Source organism: Pongo pygmaeus, chromosome 6 (genome assembly GCF_028885625.2).
Source record: "Pongo pygmaeus isolate AG05252 chromosome 6, NHGRI_mPonPyg2-v2.0_pri, whole genome shotgun sequence".
Classification (NCBI taxonomy): Eukaryota; Metazoa; Chordata; class Mammalia; order Primates; family Hominidae; genus Pongo; species Pongo pygmaeus.
In genome coordinates, this window is record NC_072379.2 from 67,916,889 (window position 1) to 67,940,830 (window position 23,942).

The following is a 23,942-nucleotide window of genomic DNA, read 5'->3' on the forward strand; positions in this document are numbered from 1 at the left end:
CCTGAAAGTCCACATGATTTTCACTGAGCTCCACTGAGCAGGTCTATGCTGTGCCAAAAAATATATCAATTTGCTGATATAGTTTGCTGCACATGTTCTATTTAAGCATTAACATGAAACCCACCCCCTGTGCCTGGTTCATTCTTCTAATTCCTTCAGCTCATCAATATCCCCTGGGGGAAGAAAGGAAAGGACCTATCAAAAGTTAGGAGGTTAGCCATGGTCAAGTTCAGCATCAAACAAAATTTCCAAGTCATACGATTTTTTCTTTGGCATTTTCTTTTTTTGTGCACATTTATTATCTTTTAGGTCCTCATCCTCTATGAACTCAGAGACCTCCTCTAGCTAGCTCTCATCTCTCATTTCCACACTATATCCAGACCCATCATATTTCAAATAAAGCTCTTAATTTTATTCTATTTTCCAAGAAAAATTAGTGCAATCTCATACGATGTGTTATTGTAACATGCCAATGTTATTTAATTAAATGTTGATTTACTGGGAGAACGGGATAGAATATGTGAGAACTGAATGTAGATGCAGAAAAATGAATAACAAAATGCTCAAGTCTTTTCTTTTCACATTTCTTGTTACTTACCAGTGTCCTTGAATAAGCTTCCCTATTTTCTTCCAAGTTCTGAATGAATTGAATCCACAAACCATGAGTAATAATGCTCCTGGCCTGCAGGTATATCAGCCCTGTCATATTTGAGTCTGGGACAAGTAGGCACTGGGTAGTTTTTGTGGTTGTTGAATAGCGGTCCACAAACATGGCTGTGTACCTCAGTTACACATGTTCTTTACTATGGCTCCAAATCATTTGTGAGTTCTACTTATCCCCCATGGCATCTCTGTAGGCTTACCTAAATTATTAGCAACCCAGGGCTTCAGTCTCTTGACCTGTCAGCATAGTACCAGTGCCTCTGTTATAATTCTGCCTATCTTGGACTTTTACAATGGACTTGGCAATCAGAAAGATAACCCAGCTGCACAATCTGGAATGTTCATCAAAGCAAATTGAAATTTCAGAATATCTACTGCTTGGTATGCCATAGTGTGTGTACTTGAGATTCATATCCACTTTTCATTTGCAAATAGCTCAAAATGGCAGTGCCATGGATGACCTTCAATATTATCAATTCCACCTAGATGATTGTGCAGAACAAGAAATTGAGCCCCAGAAAAGTTACAGATTTGCCACAAATGACACACTATTTTAGTGGCGGAAACTGGACTAAGGTTTCTTGATTCTTAGGCTGGTTTTTCTTTTCTTTTTTTTTTATTGTTGTCTTTTCTTTTTAAACCATGCCTGCTGATTCCTTAACCAGAGGAAGACATTTGTACCAATCCTTGTTCTTAATATAAATACCTGATGTTACTACAGCTGGTGGTCAGCATGCCCATACTATGTGTTGTTGACACATTGTTTGTAACTGGCCATTTTAAATGGATAACTTCTAAACATGGAATTATGTTTTTATTCAACTATCTTCATGCATATATTTGGCAATTCTGCACACAGTGAAGCTAATAATGATGCTTCTGATGACTGAAACGTGGGCATTCTACTTCAGAAGGTTTCTGAATTATTGCTTAAACTTACACAAACTTAAAACAATTAGAAATTGTGAAAGCTAACATAATAATTATCTTTGTTATCAAAGAGCTGTGCCAGCATAATCTTTAAAATTATAATATTGTGGCCTGGCTGATTTCTGCCATTTGGATTCTTTTAAAAATAAGATGTTCAGATTTTCTTTTAAAGTGTTAATTTATTGCAGTAGTGCAAGTACAACACAAGCACTCAAATAGGAAGAATTTTTCCTCAAGTTCTACTGGGAGATAGCCAAAACCTCTCCACAGGCTGATTCCTTTCCTCTTTTTATTTGCTCATTTTCAAAGGTAAAGACTGAAGAGTAAGCACCACATTAATGACCCCATATATCCCCTGAGATGAGCAATGTCCTAATACTACTTATGTCAAATATATACAGGCACATCTACTTTTTAAATAGAGCTCACCCTATCAAAATTATATTTCCATAGGCTCTGACTCTTTAAAGAGTTAGAGTAAAGACTTCTTGGACAAACGTTGCATTGTGAAGTGCACATTCCTACTCTACATTTTTAATCGCAACTGGAAGAGTCCCATGTAATTGAATAAAAATTCACTAGACATAAAGAAAAGTAATCCTAATTACATTTTATCTTGGTTTAACAAAACTCACAGTGCATATGTTATTGGTCATAATATATTTCCCTAAGCCCCACAATTGCTAAAAATACCAAATCAATCGCCACCCAGATTGCGTCATGAAGTGTGTGAACTAGTGCATTAAAAGGCTGTGTTAGCACCAACAAAGTTTATTGGGGTAACTGCATTCAAGACGCACATGGCATACCTTTAAATAGCACTGTTAAAATACCAAATAAAATGTCAACGTCTGTCAGGTCTCTGGCTTTTATAAATTGTTTAGACTGGGAAACGCTGGGGTTTGGACATTGTTCTTTTCATATGATGTAGAAAAGAAGAGACCATAAAAAGAAAAGAACAATAAAGCATAGCTCATTTTTTAAGTTCTTTCATGGAAAAACACACTCTGGATCATTACCCTTCTAATCAACAATTTCCTTCTTCCTCCCAATCCTTCCCGTCTGGTATTTACCTTTCTCTGCCTCCCTCTCTCTGGGTGGTATTCTGAGCTTATACACACTTTTCAGTAATCATATTTTTAAAATTGCCCAAAAGAGAATCTCAGGATGGCATGACAGATATGTATATACTAAAGGTATTTTTAACCTGAACCACAGCTTTGCTTATTATCTCTATGCTCTTAAATGCACACCGGTGGGCCCTGACTGCAGAGTATTCTCAGGCAGAAGAAGGCCCTGCGAGCAGGATGAGCTACTCCCTGCCTACAGATGAGTTATTATCACACCTTAGTGGCCATCTCTACCCTCTTCCTTCTGCCCTTCCTTTTATTACCACACCACACTCCCCACAATTCCCACACAACAACATCTCTGTTTCAGTTTCTTCTCTGGATTTCCCACACTTAATGCAACCCAGACCTCACCTTCAGCTCTCCTGAGGCCACTTTGGAAGCCAGCTCGATGACACAGCCAACAGCCATGCGTGCAGCACCGGACGAGTGCAGCTCATTCCAAATGGTGTCACTGTCCACCTGAGCAAACAGTCAGCAGAATCCGAAGACAGAAGAAGAAAGCGAAAGAGAAGGAAGAGATGAAAGGGGTAAAAGGGGAAGAGGTCGCGGGGGAAGACGGACAGAGAGAGAAAGCAAATCTGTGAGGAAGGGCTGGCAGGGTAACAGCCCATGTACAATAACATTAGTCTTCCGTCTTGGCCAGCTGAAAAGGCCTTCTGGACATGGCTTTGCTTATACTTTTTCTCTACACTGACTTCTCCAATGGAAACACATTCCTGCCATGCCTCACTGCCATTCCCTGTTTAGATTTCTCATTACAAACAGCATTACATAGGGGGATCTGGCTTAGTTACAGACCTGCTAGAAACCAGGCCCCAGTAGTAGATAGAGTAAAAACTAAGAGCACTTAGTTGTACATAAAAATCGGATTTGCAAGTGCTAGAGGGGGAATATTCAAATACCTTTCTGACTGCAGGTTTACAGGCAGCCAAAGACAATTCTTAGGCAGGTAGCAGCAGCAGTCAGGGAGTAGAAAGTAGCAACCACAAGTCAGGTTCTCCAACTAAATGGAAGGAGCGTGTGGTCCTCACACTTCGAACAATAATAGCAAATTGCAAGGAGAAATTTGATGTTCAAAGTATAAGCTTAAGATTTCTAACTTTCAGTATAATTTGTCAGCTTGTTTCAGTTCAAACTGGTATTGTTAAAATTGGATAAGCCGGTAAAATACATGGTTGCTTATCTACTAGAGAACATCATTATCAAAACAAAGCGTGTACCAATATTCTGGATTTCCCTTTACAAAATGCTGTTTACCCTTTTTCATGAATGCAGTGAAAACACATAATAATGCACACATGAAAAGAGCAACAATAGTGGTTTATAATTATCATATATTATATTTTTAATATATAAAATACTTCATAACATAAAAAAAAGTATCAGATGGTAGAAGTCTCTAATTTTAGGACACATAAGTTATTTGAAGCACCAGGAAATAGAGTACAAAGTTTGTGACTGTAAATAGCAAGACTTCCCAAATGGATCAAAGGGGAGAAATTCTGCATAAAACAAAGCTTTTTTTTTTTTTTTAAAAAAAAAAGAGAATTAAATGCAAGTGGCCTAATCACATGGAACAAATACAATAAATAATAACAACACACATTCACAGTGTACTAAGCAGTTTTCCAAGGAATATTCACATGCCTTTTTCTCATGAGGTTCTTACAGACTTAAATACTACCAAGAACAATGAATACATAAATAATAAATGAGAGCAGTAAATAAGTGCATACATAAAAAAAGAAAATTAAGATCGTATAAACAGCAGTATAGTAGTGAAGTTTCTGGAATCAAACTGGTGGGATAAAATCATGGCTTCATCATTAAAAACTGAGTGACATTGGAGAATTAATTAATTAATCGCTCTGTGCCTTGGTTCCTTTATCTGTGAAAATACCAACTTTTTAAAGTACCATCTGCATACAATTTTAGTGAGGATTAAATGAGTAAGTGGTAAGCACAAGCTAGCTACTACCATTTCAGCTACTGTTATACCTGTTTTGTAAAGCCTGGCACATAGTAGAGGCCTACGTGTTGATTGAATGAGTACACTGTGGCTTAGAGAGGCTATTCTGAAGACCACAGGACTCACACAGAACTCTGATCCTGTCAGCACATGCCTTTCCATCACCCTCCTGAAGAAACCCATGCTTTCTAGGAGCCAGCATCCCCTATCATAATCGATACCATCATGGTCTGCACTGTCAGCTAAAGAGTGAATGAATCATTGAAATGGACAGTGAGACCTAATCATTTGCCCTCTAAATTGAAAGTTTTATTATTTTACTGAACCAATATAAATAAGTAGTTGTTTAAGCTTTGTGTAGCTATATTCTTAAGGAAGATGACTGCACAAGTTGAAAAATAAAAACCATTATTTACCATGTATTACATAGGCTTTAGTCAGTTTTCCCACCACTACAGAGCTACTAGTACCAAAGAAAAGCCTGCACTAATCAGAATTCAAATTACTGGGGAAGCAAGCAAAAAAATAAAATAAATAAATTCCAAAAGATGTATTCGGTGACTCAAAAACCATGTAAAATTCCTAACCCCTTTTTACTCAACTTTGGAGTACATCATAAGCTTTGTTTCTTTCTTTATTTCTTAAAGCAGTAGCAAATTTCCTTCCAAAAAATTATGAATACTGAACTTGATTAGAAAAACATTCCAGCAGCAGAGAGTGCTGTCTCTTTGACTGCACTAAAGGGCATTAGGTAGCCACAAATACCTTTGCGTGATATCCCTATGCCTGTCCATACCTTTCTATCTGCCTAAGATGTTTGTGACATTAATTTTGGTGTCTAAACTTCTACTGATAATGGTAGTTTTATTTTAATTCAGTTAACATTCGCTGAGTACCTACTGTGAGTTGCTGGGTGGGGGTTACTTTTATAATAAAGCTACGTTTACTGATCATAAAGTATGTCGAGCACATAGGTATCCAGTGGATGATTGATATTTTGACTCATAACCAATGTTTAGGCTTATCCCTGAAGAAGCTCTCTTTAGGAATCTACAGGATTTATCATCCATTAATTTATTTATAATTAAACAAAAACAATATTTATCTCAATACCACCTCGACCTATGTTTTACTTACATTTGGTTTATAACTAAATGGTAATGGTCAAGTTTTGTGGATATAATCTGTTCATAAATGGGTACTTGTACTTAATTCTGAATTTACAAACAGGTTTGTCTTTGTCAATTCAGGTTGCCATAACAAAATACCAAGGGGTAGGTAGCTTAAACAAAAGAAATTTTATTTCTTACAATTCTGGAGGCTTCGAAGTTCAAGATCAAGGTGCCAACCCATTTGGTGACTGGTGAGGACTCTCCTCTTGGCTTGCAGATGGCCACCTTTCTGCTACATCCTCACATGGCCTTTCCTTGTACTAAAGTTCCTCTTCATGTAAGGATATCAATCCTATTGGATTAGCACACACTACCTTATGACCTAATTTAATCTTAATTACTTTCTAAAGGTAGTCAAATATAATCAGATTAGCGATTTGAGCTTCAGTATATAAATTTTGAGGGCACACTCTTCAGTTCATAGTAAGAGTAAATCCCAAAAGCTTGTTCATAAGTCAAATTACAAGCATACTTTCTTAAGGCATGATGTTCCAAATGGGGTTCAGAGCCAAATTAGCTGCCAAAAGCTCCCCACATGTATTTTCCGTGTTACAGTTTCATAAGAACTTCAATGATAAAACAGGATGCATAACTCATGAATTCTGCTATAATCTGTGTCACTAGAACAACGTCCATATCCACTTTCCAATATTCTCAATGGCAAAAAGTATTTTTCCTCCCTGTATGTCCCTCTCACTGGTTGGCAATCTCTCCAACCAATTTCCCTATATTAGTGATAGCATCAAGAGAGCCACTTCCTTAAGAGAGCTCTGATTTCAACTGCTGAAGAACATCCTGACAGTAGGAAAAAACTATGGGTAAGAGAAAACAGTTGAGTTCATCAACTGAGAGTGGTTCTTTGCATAGAATAAGATATTTTGGAGCTGGAGGGGAAGAAAAAAGGGAAAGAAGGATTTGCTTGGAATGGATACAGATATGCAGGATTAAGGCGCTGAAATGGCAATGCAATAATGGTGAAAGTAGAGACCAGAAGAGTTTGGAACTATAAGAAGACAGGCACCCTCACATTTGGAAGTTGAAGGACAGTGGCATAAAGTTGGCTCTGGAAATGGAAAAGTAATGCAAGACATAATAGATGAGGCTGGAAAAGAAAGAAATGACAGTGGAGCAGGGAGCCACCCTGAGCACAGTGGCCTACTACTAAGGTCTTGCTAAAGTTGAGAAGACATGCAAGGCAAATTCTTAAAAACAGAACTACTATGTTCTGAAAAAATATGCTTTGTCATTTTTCTTTCCATGCACATAAATTCTCCTTTGTCTCTCCAACAACTTATTCTTTTTCCCAGTGAGAGAAAGGGAGAAAGAGAGAGAGACTATGTGTGTGTGTATGTGTGTGTGTGTGTGTGTGTGTGTGTCTGTGTGTGCATTAAGGAGTAATAGTACATGAGCGGAAAGGGAGATTAGGATAGATATAGAAGAAAGGTAAAGAAAATGATGATCAAAATAGGATTTTGCTGCAATATACATAAAAATACAGATTTTGTGGTGAGAGATGATATTTTCCCAAATTCTTTACATATCAAGAACTGAACCTGGTTGTCTCGGATCATGGTCCTGTGTTAGTGATAGCATCGAGAGAATATGATTATGTCTTCTCTGAATGATTCAGAGACCCCTTCTACCTGTGACAACCAGACATGCTTGTTGATTAGAGTACATATAGAATACATTGAGTGGCAAGAAAACCTAAAATCCATCTCTTCTGGTCCTGAGAGACTGGAGAAAGCTGGACTCACGGGGTGCAGCACAAACAAGGAACACAGAAAGTGACATGTGAGGAAATGAGAGACAAAAATGTTTCAGGTAAGTTGACAAAATGGTCGGTGAGCCTTCACTTTGGTTGATATTTGGGTCTTTTTTTTTTTTTTTTTCATACAGAGTCTCACTCTGTCATCCAGGCTGGAGTGCAGTAGCTCGATCTTGGCTCACTGCAACCTCTGCTTCCTGGGTTCAAGCCATTCTTCTGCCTCAGCCTCCCAAGTAGATGGGATTTCAGGCTCCCGCCACCACACCGAGTTAATTTTTGTATTTTTAGTAGAGATGGGGTTTCACCATGTTGGCCAGGCTAGTCTTGAACTCCTGACCTCAGGTGATCCATCCGCCTCGGCCTCCTAAAGTGCTGGGATTACAGGTGTGAACCACCACATTCAGCCAATATTTGGGACTTTTTGAAGTCATGTCTACACTAAACTGTGGGCACCACATAATAAAGTCTGCAGAGTGGTATGAAAAACTAATGGAAGGTTAGACTACAGCATTCCTGAGATGCTCTTGGTTCCTGTATAGTGCAGCTGGAAGCCTCAAGTTCTCACCATCCTCCAAAGGGTATGACATGGGAGAGCTTGTGAAATGGTTTAACAATGGGTGGAGCCAAATGGAGTCCACAGAGGGGTTCAGAGGAACCCCAGTACCAATGTGAACCAAAGGGAGGCTACTGGAACCCAGGAACCCTGCCAAGCTCCAGCTGGCAGAGAAGTCAGTAATCAGGAGTTAATCTGCTGCCAACCTCAGCTTCAACTTCTTGGAGATCAGGAAGAGTCAGGTGGTGCAGAGAGGTTGCCATGGAACCCTGAGTGTTCAGAGGACAGCATGAGGATCCAGGTACCCCTTCAGCTCTCCATCCCTCCCTCAGGTGCCCAAATGCCATCTTCAAAGAGGAATCTGAGAGGCTAAGAAAATACCTAAAGACATTAAGTCCAATAATAAGGTGATCTTGAACAGACAGTATTTATAAACTGAAAGGAAGTTATTCAAACTGGAAGAGGCTGATAGATTATTAATTGTGGAGAGGATCACTATAATTGGGAGAAAAAAGAAATAATATATTCATCACACATCTGAGGGAGCATGGGAAATATTGTGGCCCATTTATTTCCAAGGTCAGGAATTTATTTTGCCAAATGGCAGAGATAAAAATCTAGCCAGGATTCTGGGCAGAAGTCTCTAAGGATATGCTGTACACACAGGCTAGTGAGATTTAACTGTATTTTACAGTACGGAAATACCTAAAGATTCCTACCTTAGGATTCCTCTGGAATCTTTACCAAGCCTTACTTTATGTACCATTCTAAAAAACAGTATGCTTTTAACTTTCAAATGTTTCTAATGATGTAACTAATGTACAAAGCATGAAGGCAGCTTTAGTAGTCTGCTGAGAAACAGGTCCACAGAGGCCTTGTTTTATTGCCAGAATTAAAATCTATCAGTTTTGAAATAGGCGTCCCAAAGTTCAACTCATTTTATAAATATGTAGGAGGGTCTGGACCTAACATACATCCAAAACTGGGGTTGAGAAGTGTAAGTGAAGCTATTCCACAAAAAGTCTTTCTGTGTGAGGAAACAAACACACTCAGTGAGATAGGGTAGAACCCCACTTTAGGGTGAGAGTCACAGGAGCTTGGCCCATAAGAAAGATTTAGTCATCAGAGGAGGAGGCACAATCTGAAGTAGCACAGAATCTCTTATTGAGATTCTCTCCCAACCCACACTCCCAGAGTCCTGTCTATTTAATAGGGTAGAAAGGAGTTGAGAAACACAGAAGATTGTAAGTAACTAAAATAGGCAAAACATTTTAAACCCTCTAAAAACATGAGACTTAAGTAGAACACTTTGGTATCAATTTGAAAAATTATGACCTTAAAAGAGGGAAGGAAGCACATTTTCTGTTTCTCTATAAACCTCAGAGAATCCTGAGCACTTGGCAATGTAAAGACCCCAGAATATTGGTAACGTGCATCAGCAGGGGCCAGCAGAACTCACTGGTAACAAAGAAAGAAAAGAGAAGGAAGGAAGGAAGGAAGGAAGGAAGGAAGGAAAGAAAAGAAAGAGAAAAAAGAAAAGGAAGGAAAGAAAGAAAGCTAGACTCAAGAGGTGCAACAGAAACAGAGGACACAGAAAGTGAGATGTGAGCAAAAAGAAAGGAAGGAAGGGAGGAAGGGAGGAAAGAAGGAGGGAAGAAAGGAAGGAAGGAGGGAGGGAGAGAGGGAGGGAAGGAAGGAAGGAAGCCAGCCAGCCATACCCAAGAGGTGTGACAGAAACAGGGGACACAGGAAGCGTATGTGAGCAAAAAGTACATGAGAGAGAGGAAGGAAGGAAGGAAGGAAAGGGCAATGGGAAAAAACATCTTGCATTCAGAAGCATATGGTACTATTCACATTAGGCATTACCTGAAGCTCTAAAATAATTAGGAAGATACTCTCTATGGAGGCATGGAGGGACTGCAAGAGGATAAAGAGTTAGGGCCAGTAAAGCGCTAGTTATACATCTATTTATTAAAACTTAGCTACTACATAATGCTGTTCACATTTAAAAGAAGAATAACATGTTGCAATCCCTCTTACTAGTGGTGATCCAGAATAAGGGATAAAAAGGATGAGTGCTGAGTTAAACATAACTTAGGGAACAGGAATAGCAGAAACATGATTTCATTTACTCAGTCATAGCAGAATGCAATTCAGAAAATACATAGAGAAAGCAATAAAAAACTAAAATTTAACAGTCCACCTTTTCAGTTTTATTATATACTTCCCTACTCTATAAAGTTATTTTCTTTTTATTTAGAAATAATAATGACAATAACAATAATATTATTGTCTAGCAATTATTATTTACTAAGATCCAGGCACTGTGCAAAGCTTTTGCCCATAGTAACTAATACAATTCTTACAGCGACCATTAATGTAGATGCTATTATTAAGCAGTTTTATATATGAAATTCAGAGGTTATTCAGTTAGTAATTAGAGAAGGTAGAAAAAGAACTGAGAAAAGTATGAGCTGTTAGCCCATAGTAATTTTTATGCTAGTAAAATCAAAATCCAAAAAGTAAAATAAATAATAAAATGGTATTTTAAAAAACAGATTCTAATCATATATGCATAAAGAGTTTTCTAATTAAATAAATTAGCTAAGACCTGCAAGAATGTTTTTTCTTTCAAGGTATTGAAACCCTACCCTGTTAAAAGTGCTAAAATATTTTTTTTAAATCAAATGTTTCAAGTGGTACCTAGAAGATTTGAACTTTTCTTGAGTGTTGTGATTTGTCTGCTATTATGGTAGAGCAGTGGTTCTCAATGGAAGTGATTTTGCATCTAAGGGGTCATTTGGCACTTTCTGGAGACATTTTTTGTTGTCATGACTGAGTAAGGGAGGTGTGCTACTGGCTTCTAGTGCATAGAGCCAGGAATGCCACTACGCATCCTACGATGCATGTTTTTTTTTTTGGTATACAACCAAAAATAACTTTAATCAATGTCCTTTCCCTGAATTTGTCCAAATAATTCTGTCTACTGAACAGAATCAATGCTGTTATATATTTATTTTTAAGCATTGTTCTGCCCTTGGTTTCTTAAGTGTCACAAATGTTAGTGACAGAACCAGTAAAAACTCTTCATAGTTCTTCCCATTCCTTTGCTTCATTCTCACCTTACCACTCCTTAATACACCAAAGGAAAGCACTGCAATTTTATTTAATGATTTCAAAAAGAGATAATTATATAATATCATTGGCAAAATAAAGGGTCAAAGAACATCATATAATTTATGAGTCTATACAAAACACACACATGCACACACAAACACACACACACACACAAGCAATTGCTACCTATTAAAAGCCAAGTTTTTGAGAAACTGTTGTTCATGAGAATGTTGGGTTCATACTACACACGTGGCAGGCTGGGAGTACATGGAAAGTCTGCTGCCTTTGAGTGGCCATGATTCATTCTGTTAAGTGAAAAATATGTGGGCACTGATTCTGAGTAACCCACCCTTCTAATTGTTCACTATCTTTGAAACAGATTCTGAGCAGCTGAGAGATGGGTATAACATTTCAAAACCATTGTTTACACTATTTCTTTATTCCACTGTGAGTTAAGAACATGAATTAAAATGATAAAAACCCATGACCAACTCAGGATTTTGCAAGAACATAAAGATGCTTCCTGAGTGCTCTCCTATCCAGAAGTCTCTGTGCTTCTGCAATGTCTGGGGCAAGCACCTAGTGGCCTTCAGTTTTTTTTTTTTTTTTTTTTTGGTCCTCTTATTGTTCATACTGAGAGCAATAGTAGCAACCTTCTCTTCTAAAATGCCTCCTTGGATTTGAATCAGGAATAAATTAAATATTTACTAGGTTGTAAAAAAAAAAAATCTTGAGCTAGCTTTTGGTGGTGTGTGCCTACAGACCCAGCTACTCAGAAAGCTGAGGTGGGAGGATCACTTGAGTCCAGAAGTTTGAGGCCAGTCTGGGTAACGAGGTGAGACACGAAAGAAAAGAAAAGAAAAGAAAAGGAGAGGAGAGGAGAGGATTTCCTTGGTGTTAAAGGGATTAATTGTCTTATATATATTGGAATCAAGTAGTGTCCATGAATCCACAGACAGAGACAAAGAACCAAAAAATAATAATAATAATACCCAGAAAGACTCAAATATAGAAGGGGTACAGATTAGGGCTAAAGAAGTAGCCATGTGTTCAAATGACACCGAAAGCCACAATGGCGACATAGACATAATGTCAGGTAACTGGGGATGAGGGACAGGCTCTCTGGTTGGAACTATGGTTGACTGGAGTGTTTGTGTCCCAGCTAAAAGGACAATGGCTACACAGTTCCAAACAATTTTTGTCTTAAGGAAATGATAGCATGGTATTTATTAGTAGCCCTAAATACTGTACTCTTAGGTGCAATTTTTCTATCTTAAATATTGACAATAATTCACTTAAAAATCCCCAACCAGGCTACGAGAAATCTATGTATGTGTTGAATATGGCTTCTGGCCTGGCAGTGCATAACTTCTGCTACCCAGGGTGATTTATTTTTACACAAAGTTTGAAAATTCTAAAGCGGGAAAGGCAAAAAAAAAAAAAAAAAAAAAAAAAAAAGAAGTCTCAGCAGAACTAGTTGAGTTGATTCCTTGTGTGGTAACCATCAAAGCTTAATTCAAGGAGGTTTCTCAGGGCAGTGCCCTGGGAGAATAGAAGTCCTCTAACTCTTACAGAGGTGTGTTACTGAAGGATTCCAGCCTCTGCCTGAGGACAAGGCCAGACATGATCTGTTGAATCTAATAAAAAATAACTGGAGTTTTTATGTTCTATGTCTTTTGTATCTCACTTTTAGTAATTTGTATTTATTGCCTCATATAAAAGTATTTCTTCGCAACAGATAGGAAATGAAATGTAAGTAAACAAAACCTTGCCCCTTACCACATAATAATTTGAGAAGCATTAACTTCATAGAGAAACGATTTTCTTTGCAAACTGTTTAAAGAAAGAGTTCTATTTGAATAAAAGGATAGAAAGAAAAGGTGAAGCCAGAAGTAAAATTAGAAATGTTTTAGGAATTTTTATTAATAAGTTACACCTATCAAGATAAATTGTACCAAGAGAGAATGACTACCAATAATTTGTTTGAGTCATACACCAAAATTTGGTACCTAAAGACTGGTATAACCCCAGGATTTGGAGAAATTGTTAGGCTTTAAATATACTTTTAAACAGACATTAAAAGGAAGCAAGCTTTGGGCAAATCCTCCTCTACTTTATCCTATTCTTTTAGGTGGTAGCATTGGCAAGGACATCATCGACATTTGGTGCAATGACACCTTATCTATTTTGTTGCCTTAGCGTTAGAGACCTTGTAAACCAGCAGTTCCACTTGCAAACTATTCAAACATGGGCAAGGTCATTCACTGATCCAAGACCTAAGAAAAATGGAGATAATACTCCTTCCTCATAGGATTATTGTTAGTATTCAATTAGTCAATACATATAAAGTGCTTAACACAGCACAAGACAATGCTGGAAGCAGTAAGCTCTCAGTCAATGGTAACTAAGAAAAAAAAAATCCCCGCATTTTGTTTCTAACATTACTTTCTATTTAGCAGCACATCAAAGGACAAAAATCATCTGTGATAATGCTGGAAGCCAGGAACTACCTCCAATCAGAAAGCTACATGTTTTCTAGCCACATATGGATCTAGTTCAACTGTAGTTTCCTGAATGAATGTGGGTCTTTGCAGGCTGTTCCAAGCACATCCAGCATAGCTCAATCATTGGAACCTAAAACAAAGCTAATGCTCTGAAAAGCCGCACATGATAGAAATTAAGCTACCTGTCCTGAAAGTGGATGTGAAGGTATTTAAAATGGAAAGGGGATGACTTAAAAGAAAAGGAATTTAGGCACAGTCTCCTTTGTATAATCTAAATGCAGCCTGTTGCTTCCTTGTGGAAATATTCCCAGAGTTAAATATAATACTATTGTGCCCATTAACAAAACAGGTTTCATATGCACTGTGCATGTTTAATGTGGTACACTATCCTTCCTCAGATGCCTTGAACATTTCACCCTGAAAGTTGGGAAATGAAGCTCTTCACCCAATTCTGAGCAGTTTAGTAAGCTCTTGCTGCTATGTTGTGCTGATGCTAGGGCCACAGGGCATTTTCTGAATAATTGAGTTTAAGCTTAAATAATGATCAGATGCCCCTAGAAACCTATTGACAGACACCAGACTCAACAAAGAAACAGAGGTTTTTCATTGCAGTATTGATTCTGTGCCATTTTAGCATGTTGTATTAAAGCTAAACTGCAAAATAAAATAAAAATCATTTTAACTTTTGCACTGTGTCAGATAAAGTGTATTTTTTAAATGAATCATCTACTGTGGACCAAATATTTCTGCAAACAGCATCTTGATTTGGTAACTTAAAAATTATCTAATTTCATCTTCTAATGCCAAATTTCTTTTTGTGTTTGCTTTGGGAAACAAAATAATTACCTTTTCCCACCTAAGCGGTATTTGATAAGCTCAACATTTTCCTATCCTTGATCCTTTACAATTAGGGCTATAGCTGACGATTCCAGTAGATATTTTGTTTTTGGAAATGGTAAGAAAAGGGGTGTGAGTTGCGAGGTTCCAAGAAAAAGAAAAGCCTAATTTATTAGTAGATTCATAGGAAGAGGTAATAAAGTCAAATATATTGCCCAAAGAAAGCAAAAAGTAAATATCTTTGGTCAGTATTTAAAGAACAGCATAGTGGGTAAGATCGGGGCACCTACTAGGTGCTGGACCCTATCAAACACTTTACAAACACTACCTATTTAATTCCTCATAAGAGCTTTATGAAAGTATTATTAGTCACCTTTACAAAAGGGTTAACTGAGCTGTAAAGAGGTTAAGTAACTTGACCAAAGTTACACAGTTTATGAGATGAAGAGCTGGGGTTTCAACCAAAGCCAACCCTGGACATTAATATCATTATGGACTGAATTGTGTTTCCTCAAAATTCGTATATTGAAGTCCTAACCCCAATGTGACTGTATTCAGCAATCAATAAGTCCTTTGAAAAGGTAATTAAGGTTAAATGAGATCATAAGGGTGGGGCCCTAATACAAAATGACTGATGTCCTCATAAGAAGAGAAAGAGACAGCAGGGATGTGCGTGAACAGAGAAAAGCTTGTGAGGACACAATGAGAAGAAGGTCATCCAAGGACCCAGGAGAGAGGCCTTAGGAGAAATCAAATCTGCCAACATTTTGATATTGAACTTCTAGGCTCCAGAACTGTGAGAAAATTAATTCCTGTTGCGTAAGCCACCCAATCTGTGGTATTGTGTTATGACAGCCCTAGCTAGCCAAATACAGATGTGAACTTTAAAAAGATATTCTGTGTTGTTTATTCTTTAGAGCACGATGGGCTAGTGCAAGTGTCATAGGCATAGGGTTATGGGTGTCTGTCTTTACTGCTCTTTCTTCAAGGTCTGACACATAACAGATGCTTAAAAAATTTTGTCGAGGGAATGAATTAAGGATGAGAACAAAAGAATCCTATAGTGATACTGTTCTTTGCAGGGCTTTACTGTGGCTAAACTATCTAAACTACAAACACCACCCCTGTTTGGGTTCTGCAATACATCCATGATGTGGTGATGACTGCTTCTCTCATCTTCAGTCTGCACAATGTTTAGCCTCCTAGCTCTTGCTTGCCAGCATTCGGTGCTTCCTTTGGTGCATCATCCTACAATGATGCTTCTTCACTGAATCATCCAGCAACAACTGTGATGTCCCCAGTGCCCTGGATCTCTGTTGTCATGCATCACTCCTGTCTCTCACAGAAACTTCCCTACTCACTATTTTCCCAAGGGAGACAGACTGTGTAAGACTGAAGTCAACAAGATCCCCAGTGACAAGCTAATGGGAGCCTGCTATCTGATCTCTCAAGAAAAACGAATTTTGTAAAAAGCTGTTTTGAATTTGGATAAAGTACTATCACACAGTAATGACATATTTGATCCCCAGAGAAGACAATAAATCACATTTCATTTATCACCTTACTTCATAGGTGAAGGAACTGAGGCCCAGTCATTTCAATGATTTGTGAGTTCATGGTCTTACAGGATCTTACCACTCAAAATGTGGTCCACGGATGAACAGCAATGCCATCCCTGAGTGCTATGAGAAATGCAGAATCTCAGCTTGCATTTGGTCCTGCTGAATTGGAATCTGCACTTTAGAGCTGAAAAAGCGCTTTTGGAGCAGTGACAATGTAAAGATTTGAATCCAGACTCTGGAGTTCCTAAATGAAGGCTCTCTGCCTAGATGCTTAATCACTGGGACTTCTGAAAACAATGTCCTCCCTCCCTTTATTTGTCTCCCTGCAGTGCCTTGATTCTAATGATAGACTATTAGTTGGATAGGTAGCTCAGGTGGAGACCTCAGGGTTGCAGGGCTTTGGAGAACCTTTAAATCAGGGAATCTGTTCACCCTCTTCAGACCTGAATCTACTCAAGGTGACCCCACAGGGTGGTGCAGTGCTCATTACCACATATAGCTGCCAGTGATAACCTGCATTATCACACTTGATCCTCACAATAATACCATGTGGGAGCCTTGCTTAGCCCTATTTCATAGATAAAGAAACCAAGTCTAAGATAAGTGAAATAATAATTAACAGAGCCTTTGCATTGCTAGTTTCTCAGACTCAGGCTGGGCAGAAGGATACTTCTCCTAAAATAAAACTATTCCGAGCAGTTTTGTGGACGCTTAGGTGTCAACACTTCAAAACTTCTAGAGCCCTCTCTAATTCTGGGTGACTGTCCCTTTTCTCCTCCTGTGGATAATAATGAGAATCATCATTCTAGTCTGAGAACTTCTGATATTCTTCATTGCATTCTTTTTCAATCAGCTCTGAGGCTGTTACAACGGGTGTTTTCCCTTCTCCCTTGTGATACAACATGCCAGCTCCTTGAATGTATATATTCATTTCATGTTAGATGTTCTGCTGAAACCCTGAGAGTCTTGAAAGGGAGCTGGGATGGATTTATGATAACAATGGGTGGGTGAACCCACAGGCATTCTCTCTTTTGTTCAACACTGGAAGGAAGACATGAATGACAGCCCATTCCTTTGGGATCACTTGTAGGTTATAATGCCCACACCTTAGCTTCTTTAGTCATGGTGAGATGAAAAAGAAACAGAGCAGCTACAGGGAAGACGTTCAGATTCCAAGTAAAGCCATGGATATGATGAATGAATACTGTGACTGATATTCCATATGGAAAGAAGGTGTGAACTATTAATGTGACAGCTTGAGGAGAAAAGGGGCATGCCATGTGCGTTAATACTCTACCACAAACCATCTCCCAGTATGATCAACTGCTTTCTGGCAGCTCCATTGACCTTGCATGTGTAATTTCTAGTCACTCTTTATCTTCATAAAAATCTCCCTTTTGCTATTTACTTGCCAGTAACAAGAATAAGGAGAGGAATATGTTTGCTCTGGCGAAAGGGCTACATCTTGAGACTCTAAGGATCCTTACTTAAGATCCAGGGGACTCATAGATTTACCAAGTAATATATGGATTCCTGTGGGTTATGTGGCCAGTAAAGGCCAGTAAAGGAATTTGAGAGTCCCTATTGTTATCCAATTTCAGTGAACTGCTGGTCAGTTCTACCAAGACTGAGTTAGAGACAGAGCCAAGAAATACCATTTTAGTACTTTCCTACTGTTTCTTCATTTAATCTGGTGTCCACATTGTGTAAAGGGTGCTTCAAAATATGCCAATCTTTTTATTCACTGGACAGTGAACATTACACAGCCTCATTCCTACAGAGTGCAGCTTAATAAAATTAACTCTGACTCAGTAGGTGTGTGAAATGAGATTCTCTCTCTCTCATCCCACAGTGGTTTTGTCCAAGGACAGAGACTTTTCAGTGTTCTAGTTAGGGTTGAAATACTGTGTATAGCTGTGTAATTTTTTTTTTACCCAAAATTGATGATGTTTGAGTGCATTGATTTAATACTTCATAGGAATTGCAATAAAAAAGAGAATGCTCTTAGCAAAAATAGCAATTGTTTTTTTCTTACGGCTAGGGCTATTCTCACTTGGGAAAGGAGTGTTGACAATCATATGAGGTTGAAATTATGGTGAGTTGTGCTGTGTGTGCATAGTATTGTGGTTAAAAGCTTGGGAATCAGGCCCTCTCTACTCCACGGCCTAATAATTCTATGACCTGAACAAGTTACTCACCTCTCTGAGCCTTTGTTTCCTTTTCTGTAGAATAGGAAACCTCAATTGAATCTTTAGCAATAAAACCTCTGGGATTATTTGGGGTTTAAAAGAGATTGAGGCAGGTTATCATTGGAAGGTTTGTGTAAAGAATGGCTAGTCTCTGCTGTGAGGCTGTGAATCAGCCCTCTTGGTTCTGTGAGAATCAGGAGGGTATGTTTTGCAGGATTCTCTATTGCCCAGCCTAATCTAGGGCACCTTACCTGTCCCTTTACTTGAGGGATAATCCCATCATTAAGGTCGATCCTCTGAATACCACTGGGGTCAAAGCCGAGAATTATTATTTTGCTAAAATGGTTAAAGCATAATCCCAAAAAATTTAGCCAAGTTTTTTTTTCTTGATTCTATTCATTTAATATTGAGGTTGCTGAGGATCAGAAACTGATTGTCAATAGTGAAAATACCCTGGAATTCAGATTTTTATCTCTCTTGCACTATATAAATACAACACGAAATTGGGCATATGGAAATTGAGACATCATCATTATTTGGTCCATTCTATGCACCAACACAATGGGACCAACAAATCAGTTACCCCAAATCTCACAGTTCAGATATAAATCAGAATGGACCAGCCAGAGCAACTGAGGCCATAATGGACAATGTCATTCAAGAAGACACTAAAATGCACAAGGAAAAAAACCCACTTGCAAAGGTCATGCAAATGTCAGGACATTTTTATTAGACTTGAAAATGGGCAGGTGTTGGAGTACTGTATATAATTTGCAGCTGCCCAATTTAAAAAGAAAAGTATGTCCACATAACATTCCAGGGACTTGGAACCCCAAAGCACACAGTGCTGCTAAGATCTGGAACTACCCAGAGAGATATCTTACAGCCCAGGGCCTGCTATTGAGTCCCAGATCTTTGAGTGCCTGGGTAAGTGTGCCCCCACCCCCAACCTTCTCCATACCTCCATAGCCAGCTCTGAAGAGAAATGTCAGGATCTCAGGGTGTGCCTAGAAATTCAACTTGCCCTCTCATCGTCTATTGCCACACCTCAATCCAGTTGTCAGAAGGAAGACCAGAAGCTCTATGTGTTCTGAATAGAACAACCCTACCTCTAGACGCCCAGATCTTTACCAGTGAGAGTGAGATGGGGTCCCCAAACTCTGAGCAGTCTTGGCAAGCCTCCTCTCCACCTCCTGAACTTTCCTTGCTTCCCCACCACTCTGCTTTGCACCCTCAGTATGCATCTCATTATTCTCTGTACCCCTCTTTAAGTCAGTCACCACAAGAAACCGGGGCTCCCAGGTCACCCCTCACCTGTCTATTCTAATATCCAAAAAGCAACACTTCTCATTAACCACTAGTTTTCTGCCCCAACCCTACAAGACTCCACACCCCTTCCTTGCTTCCTTTTCTCTATAGCATTCATCATCATCACATACATGCATATATATTTAAAGTCATTCATTCTTGCTTATTTGTCTCCTCAACTGGAATATAAGTTCCAGTAGGATAAAACGTTTTCTGTTTTGTTCAGTACTGTATTTGCAGTTCCGGGCACACAGTAGGCATTCAATAAGCATTTGCTGTATAAATAAATTACTAAATAAGTGAGCAAATGAATTCTGTCCCAAGTTGTGAAAATTGGAAATTGTGAGTAGAGTAAGTTCAGAAGCACAGAGAATAGTCTGCACCAGTGAGCACTGGTCTTTGAACTTCTTCCACATTTGCTATTAATGGAGTTGTGGATTGATGCTGGATACTAGGCTTCCTAGCTCTTGGAATGAGAATTTGCCAGGCAGAGTGGCTCAGGCCTCTAATCCTAGCAGTTTGGGAGGCCAAGGTGGCAGGATTGCTTGAGGCAGGGAGTTTGAGACTAGCCAGAACAACATAGTGAGACAACATCTCTACAAAAAAAAAAAAAAAAAAAAAAAAAGAAAGCCAAATATATGTGGTGGTGTGCACCTGTATTCCTAGCTCCTAGCTCTTAACAAAGCTCAAGCAAGAGGATCTTTGGAGCCCAGGAGGTTGAGGCTGCAATGAGCTGTGATTGTGCCACTGTACTCCCGCCTGAGCGACAGAGCAAGACCCTGTCTCCAACAAACAAATAAAAAATTGGATGCCTCCATCAAAGAAAGCTGAGACAAGAAGGCCATCTCGTAGAACTGTTTCATTAGGCTACTGAATTTGAATCTTATTCAACTGAGTATGGATATTCTGATTATCTTCTTTCCTTAGTCCTATGAACTCCCAGGCCTTTCCTACCAGAGTTGACAATTATGAATAGAAGAAAATCAATGCAGAGTCTAAGTGATAAGTATGATAAGATATGTGAGTGGGAATTGAAAAGGAAAAAAAACACAACATAAGAAAAAATGTGAGTCTACATGTTGCTTCATACTTAGCACATAGGATGGTACTGGACAGTACATGCTTATTTAATAATGAATGAATGGATGGTAAATTGTCTTTAGAGGCAATAGATTAAGGAAAGAAATCTATTTAGCAGCAAAGAATTTCACTACTTGTAGGTCTTGGTTTTTATTCCTTAAATGGTCCCATCTCAAAATGATACAAGTCATTTTGAGAAGTGCTTACATATCGTCAGAAAGATACTCTGTACAGGCACACCTTGTTTTACTGTGCTTCACTTTATTACACTTTTCAGATACTTTGATTTTTTACAAATTGAAGGTTTGTGGCAACACCAAGTTGAGCAAGTCTATGGGTGTCATTTTTCCAGCAGCATGTACTCACTTCCTGTCTCTGTGTCACATTTTGGTAATTCCTGCAATATTTCAAAAGTTTTTTATCATTATTTTATCTGTTATGCCCATCTGTGATCAGTCATCTTTGATATTACTATTATAATTGTTTTGGGGCACCATGAATTGTGCCCATATAAAACAGTGAACTTAATTGATAAATATTGTGTGTGATTTCTGCTCCACCAATCAGTCTTTCCTCCAACTCTTCTCTTTCTCAGGCCTCCCTATTCCCTAATATTCAGGAATATTGAAATTAGACAAGTTAATAACCCTACGATAGCCTCTAAGTCTTCAAGTAAAAGGAAGAGTTGCACGTCTCTCACTCTCAACACTCTCAATCAAAAGCTAGAAATGATTAAGCTTAGTGAAGAAGGCATGTTGAAAGCTGAGATAGGCCGAAAACTAGACCTGTTGTGCCCAACAGTTAGCCAAGTTGTGAATGCAAAGGAAAAGGTTTTAAAGGAAACTAAAAGTGCTACTGCAGTGAACACACAAATGCTAAGAAAAAGTGAAATAGCCTTACTGCTGATATGGAGAAAGTTTGAGTGGTCTAGACAGAAGATCAACCCAACCACATTCCCTTGAGCCAAAGCTTTATCCAGAATAAGGCCCTCAATATTGAAGCAAAACCCTGCACCAGCAAAAAGATTACCACTCACTGAAGGCTCAGATGATCATTAGGATTTTTAAACATAGTTTTAAAATTATGTACATTTTTAAAGATATAATGTTATCGTACACTTAATAGACTACAGGACAGTATAAACATAAGTTTAGTATGCACTGAGAAACAAAACATTTGTGTGACTCACTTTATTGTGCTATTTGCTTTATTGTGTTGCTCTGGAGCTGAATCTGCAATATTTCCAAGGTAAGTCTGTTTGTATCTATAGTAAATATCAATTAGAGATTATATAAATCATAATATTTAGAATATAATGGAATAAATTCACCAAATGATTTCAGGTGCATATAAATATCAAATATATTAGTCCTTTAATAGTCTTATCAGTCTTCATAGAAACAATGACTCAATGCATGCTCTATTGCTAAGAGAATCATTGCTTAGTCATTTAATTCCTTTATTTTACTTAGATTTTTTATTTAAAGTTAAGATACTCTATAGCAATAATGATACTGCTAGTCTAAAACTCAGAAGCTATGGGTTTTTATTGAGTTGGGGAATGATTAAATCCTAGGGATTCTGCTGTGAACTGCCTGCTTATGGCTCAAGCATTCAGTGAGCTAATTTATTTTGGTTTTGAATTTTGAAAAAAAAAACTGTTGTTCTCCATTAATGAAAGTTTAGAAGTTATGCTTTACTAAATTTGTGGTTAAAATACTTCACAAAGACAAATCCAATAATGACACATCAGTTTTACATATTGAATATTAGTTTGTTACAGGAGTGAATATCTAGATCTGGAACTAACTATTCAGAGTGGAAATATGACAGATGAAAAATACAAATGCTGTTACTTCACCTTAAAATGAAAAGCTTAGGTGTGCCTGAATGTAGCTGTATTTCAGGCTGTTACAAGAATTATTTTTTTTTTTAGGTAGTACCATTTCCTTTGTCTACTCTAAATTTTCATTTGATTTAAGCCTAACGTCTCCTTGGCAGTCAGAAATAGCAATTAGTAGATGATCATATTTTCAAATTTATTCAAGTATGTTTTACTTTCTCAGTTTTTATTTAATCGAGCCACAGATCTTCTAAGTTAGATAGAAATTTAAATTTCGTCAAATCCATTTACCTTCAGCAACTACAGAGCCTAAGGCTCAATTTCTTCTTGTCTCAATGTTCATAATCGTTTTCTTCCTCCCTGTTATTGACATTACTTTGGTACAAATAGTTGCTTTTATACATGTGTGTGTATGTGTGTGTGTGTGTATGTATACACAGTTTTTTAAAAAAATAGGTCTTATGGCCCCAATAATGTAAAAAACACACATAAAGCTTTGATGATGGCATTTTTTTAGCCATCTCATTTTGGCACCAGAAGAATTTTAACAGCTTTGTGATATTCATGTTTACTTTAAATAAGAAAATGAAGTATTCTTATTTCAAAATGCATCTTGTTGTACTTAGCCACAATGTCAAAGCAATAGAAAGAATTTAATCACAGATGAGATGCTGCAACTAAGTGAATTAAGGAGGAAATTAAGGTTTTCTTCTCTCATTTTCTTCTTTCTTGCAATGGACATTAGATGCTTAATGATTCTACGCATTTTCACATTTTGTCCCATACACAGAGTAATGTATACATGCGTATCTCTGTAGGGAGTGTTGTCTACATCCCGACAACTATTATTGAGTAGACACAATTAGCATAATCTATGCAATACTGGAAACTTCCTTTGCAATTTAGAAGGAATTCCCTGATTTTAATAATATTTCATACATTTTTTCCAAGTCTGAGGCAATATAATCTTTTTATAGAATTTGCAACATGAAACTAAATTGTCAGTTTCATTAAGGTGGCTTATCAGTTTTAATTTTGCCAGGTGCCATGGGGTGTTCTTGCTACTATCAACTGCATCAAGTCTGAAGCTGATGAAAATCCAGATACAATTAGGAAGAGGAGATATAAAAAAGAGAGATTCCAAATCAGGGTGGATCCTTTTATTGTGCTGGAGGGAAAAAGTTTGTGATACCTCTTTGATAGCAACAGTGGAGGAAATGAAGTACTGATTGCAAGCCAGGTTTGAGTTGAACATTAATAGGAGGGAAATTAACATTACCCTGATTACTGCATGTGAGAAGCAGATGTTACCCC

General features: G+C 37.9%; 1 protein-coding gene across 5 annotated transcripts in view; it reads right to left on the reverse strand.

Moving 5' to 3' along the window:
* HDAC9 (histone deacetylase 9) overlaps positions 1-23,942 on the reverse strand; it is a 911,013-nt gene that overhangs the window by 194,438 nt on the left and 692,633 nt on the right. For 4 of the 5 annotated variants that reach the window (XM_054496835.2, XM_063667493.1, XM_063667495.1 and 1 more), the window contains exon 17: positions 3,078-3,185. In XM_054496835.2, coding sequence (XP_054352810.1) covers positions 3,078-3,185 — 108 coding nt within the window. Of the gene's footprint in view, positions 1-3,077; positions 3,186-21,033; positions 21,183-23,942 lie in introns of those variants that run through there. The other variant, XM_054496837.1, reaches the window with a different exon arrangement.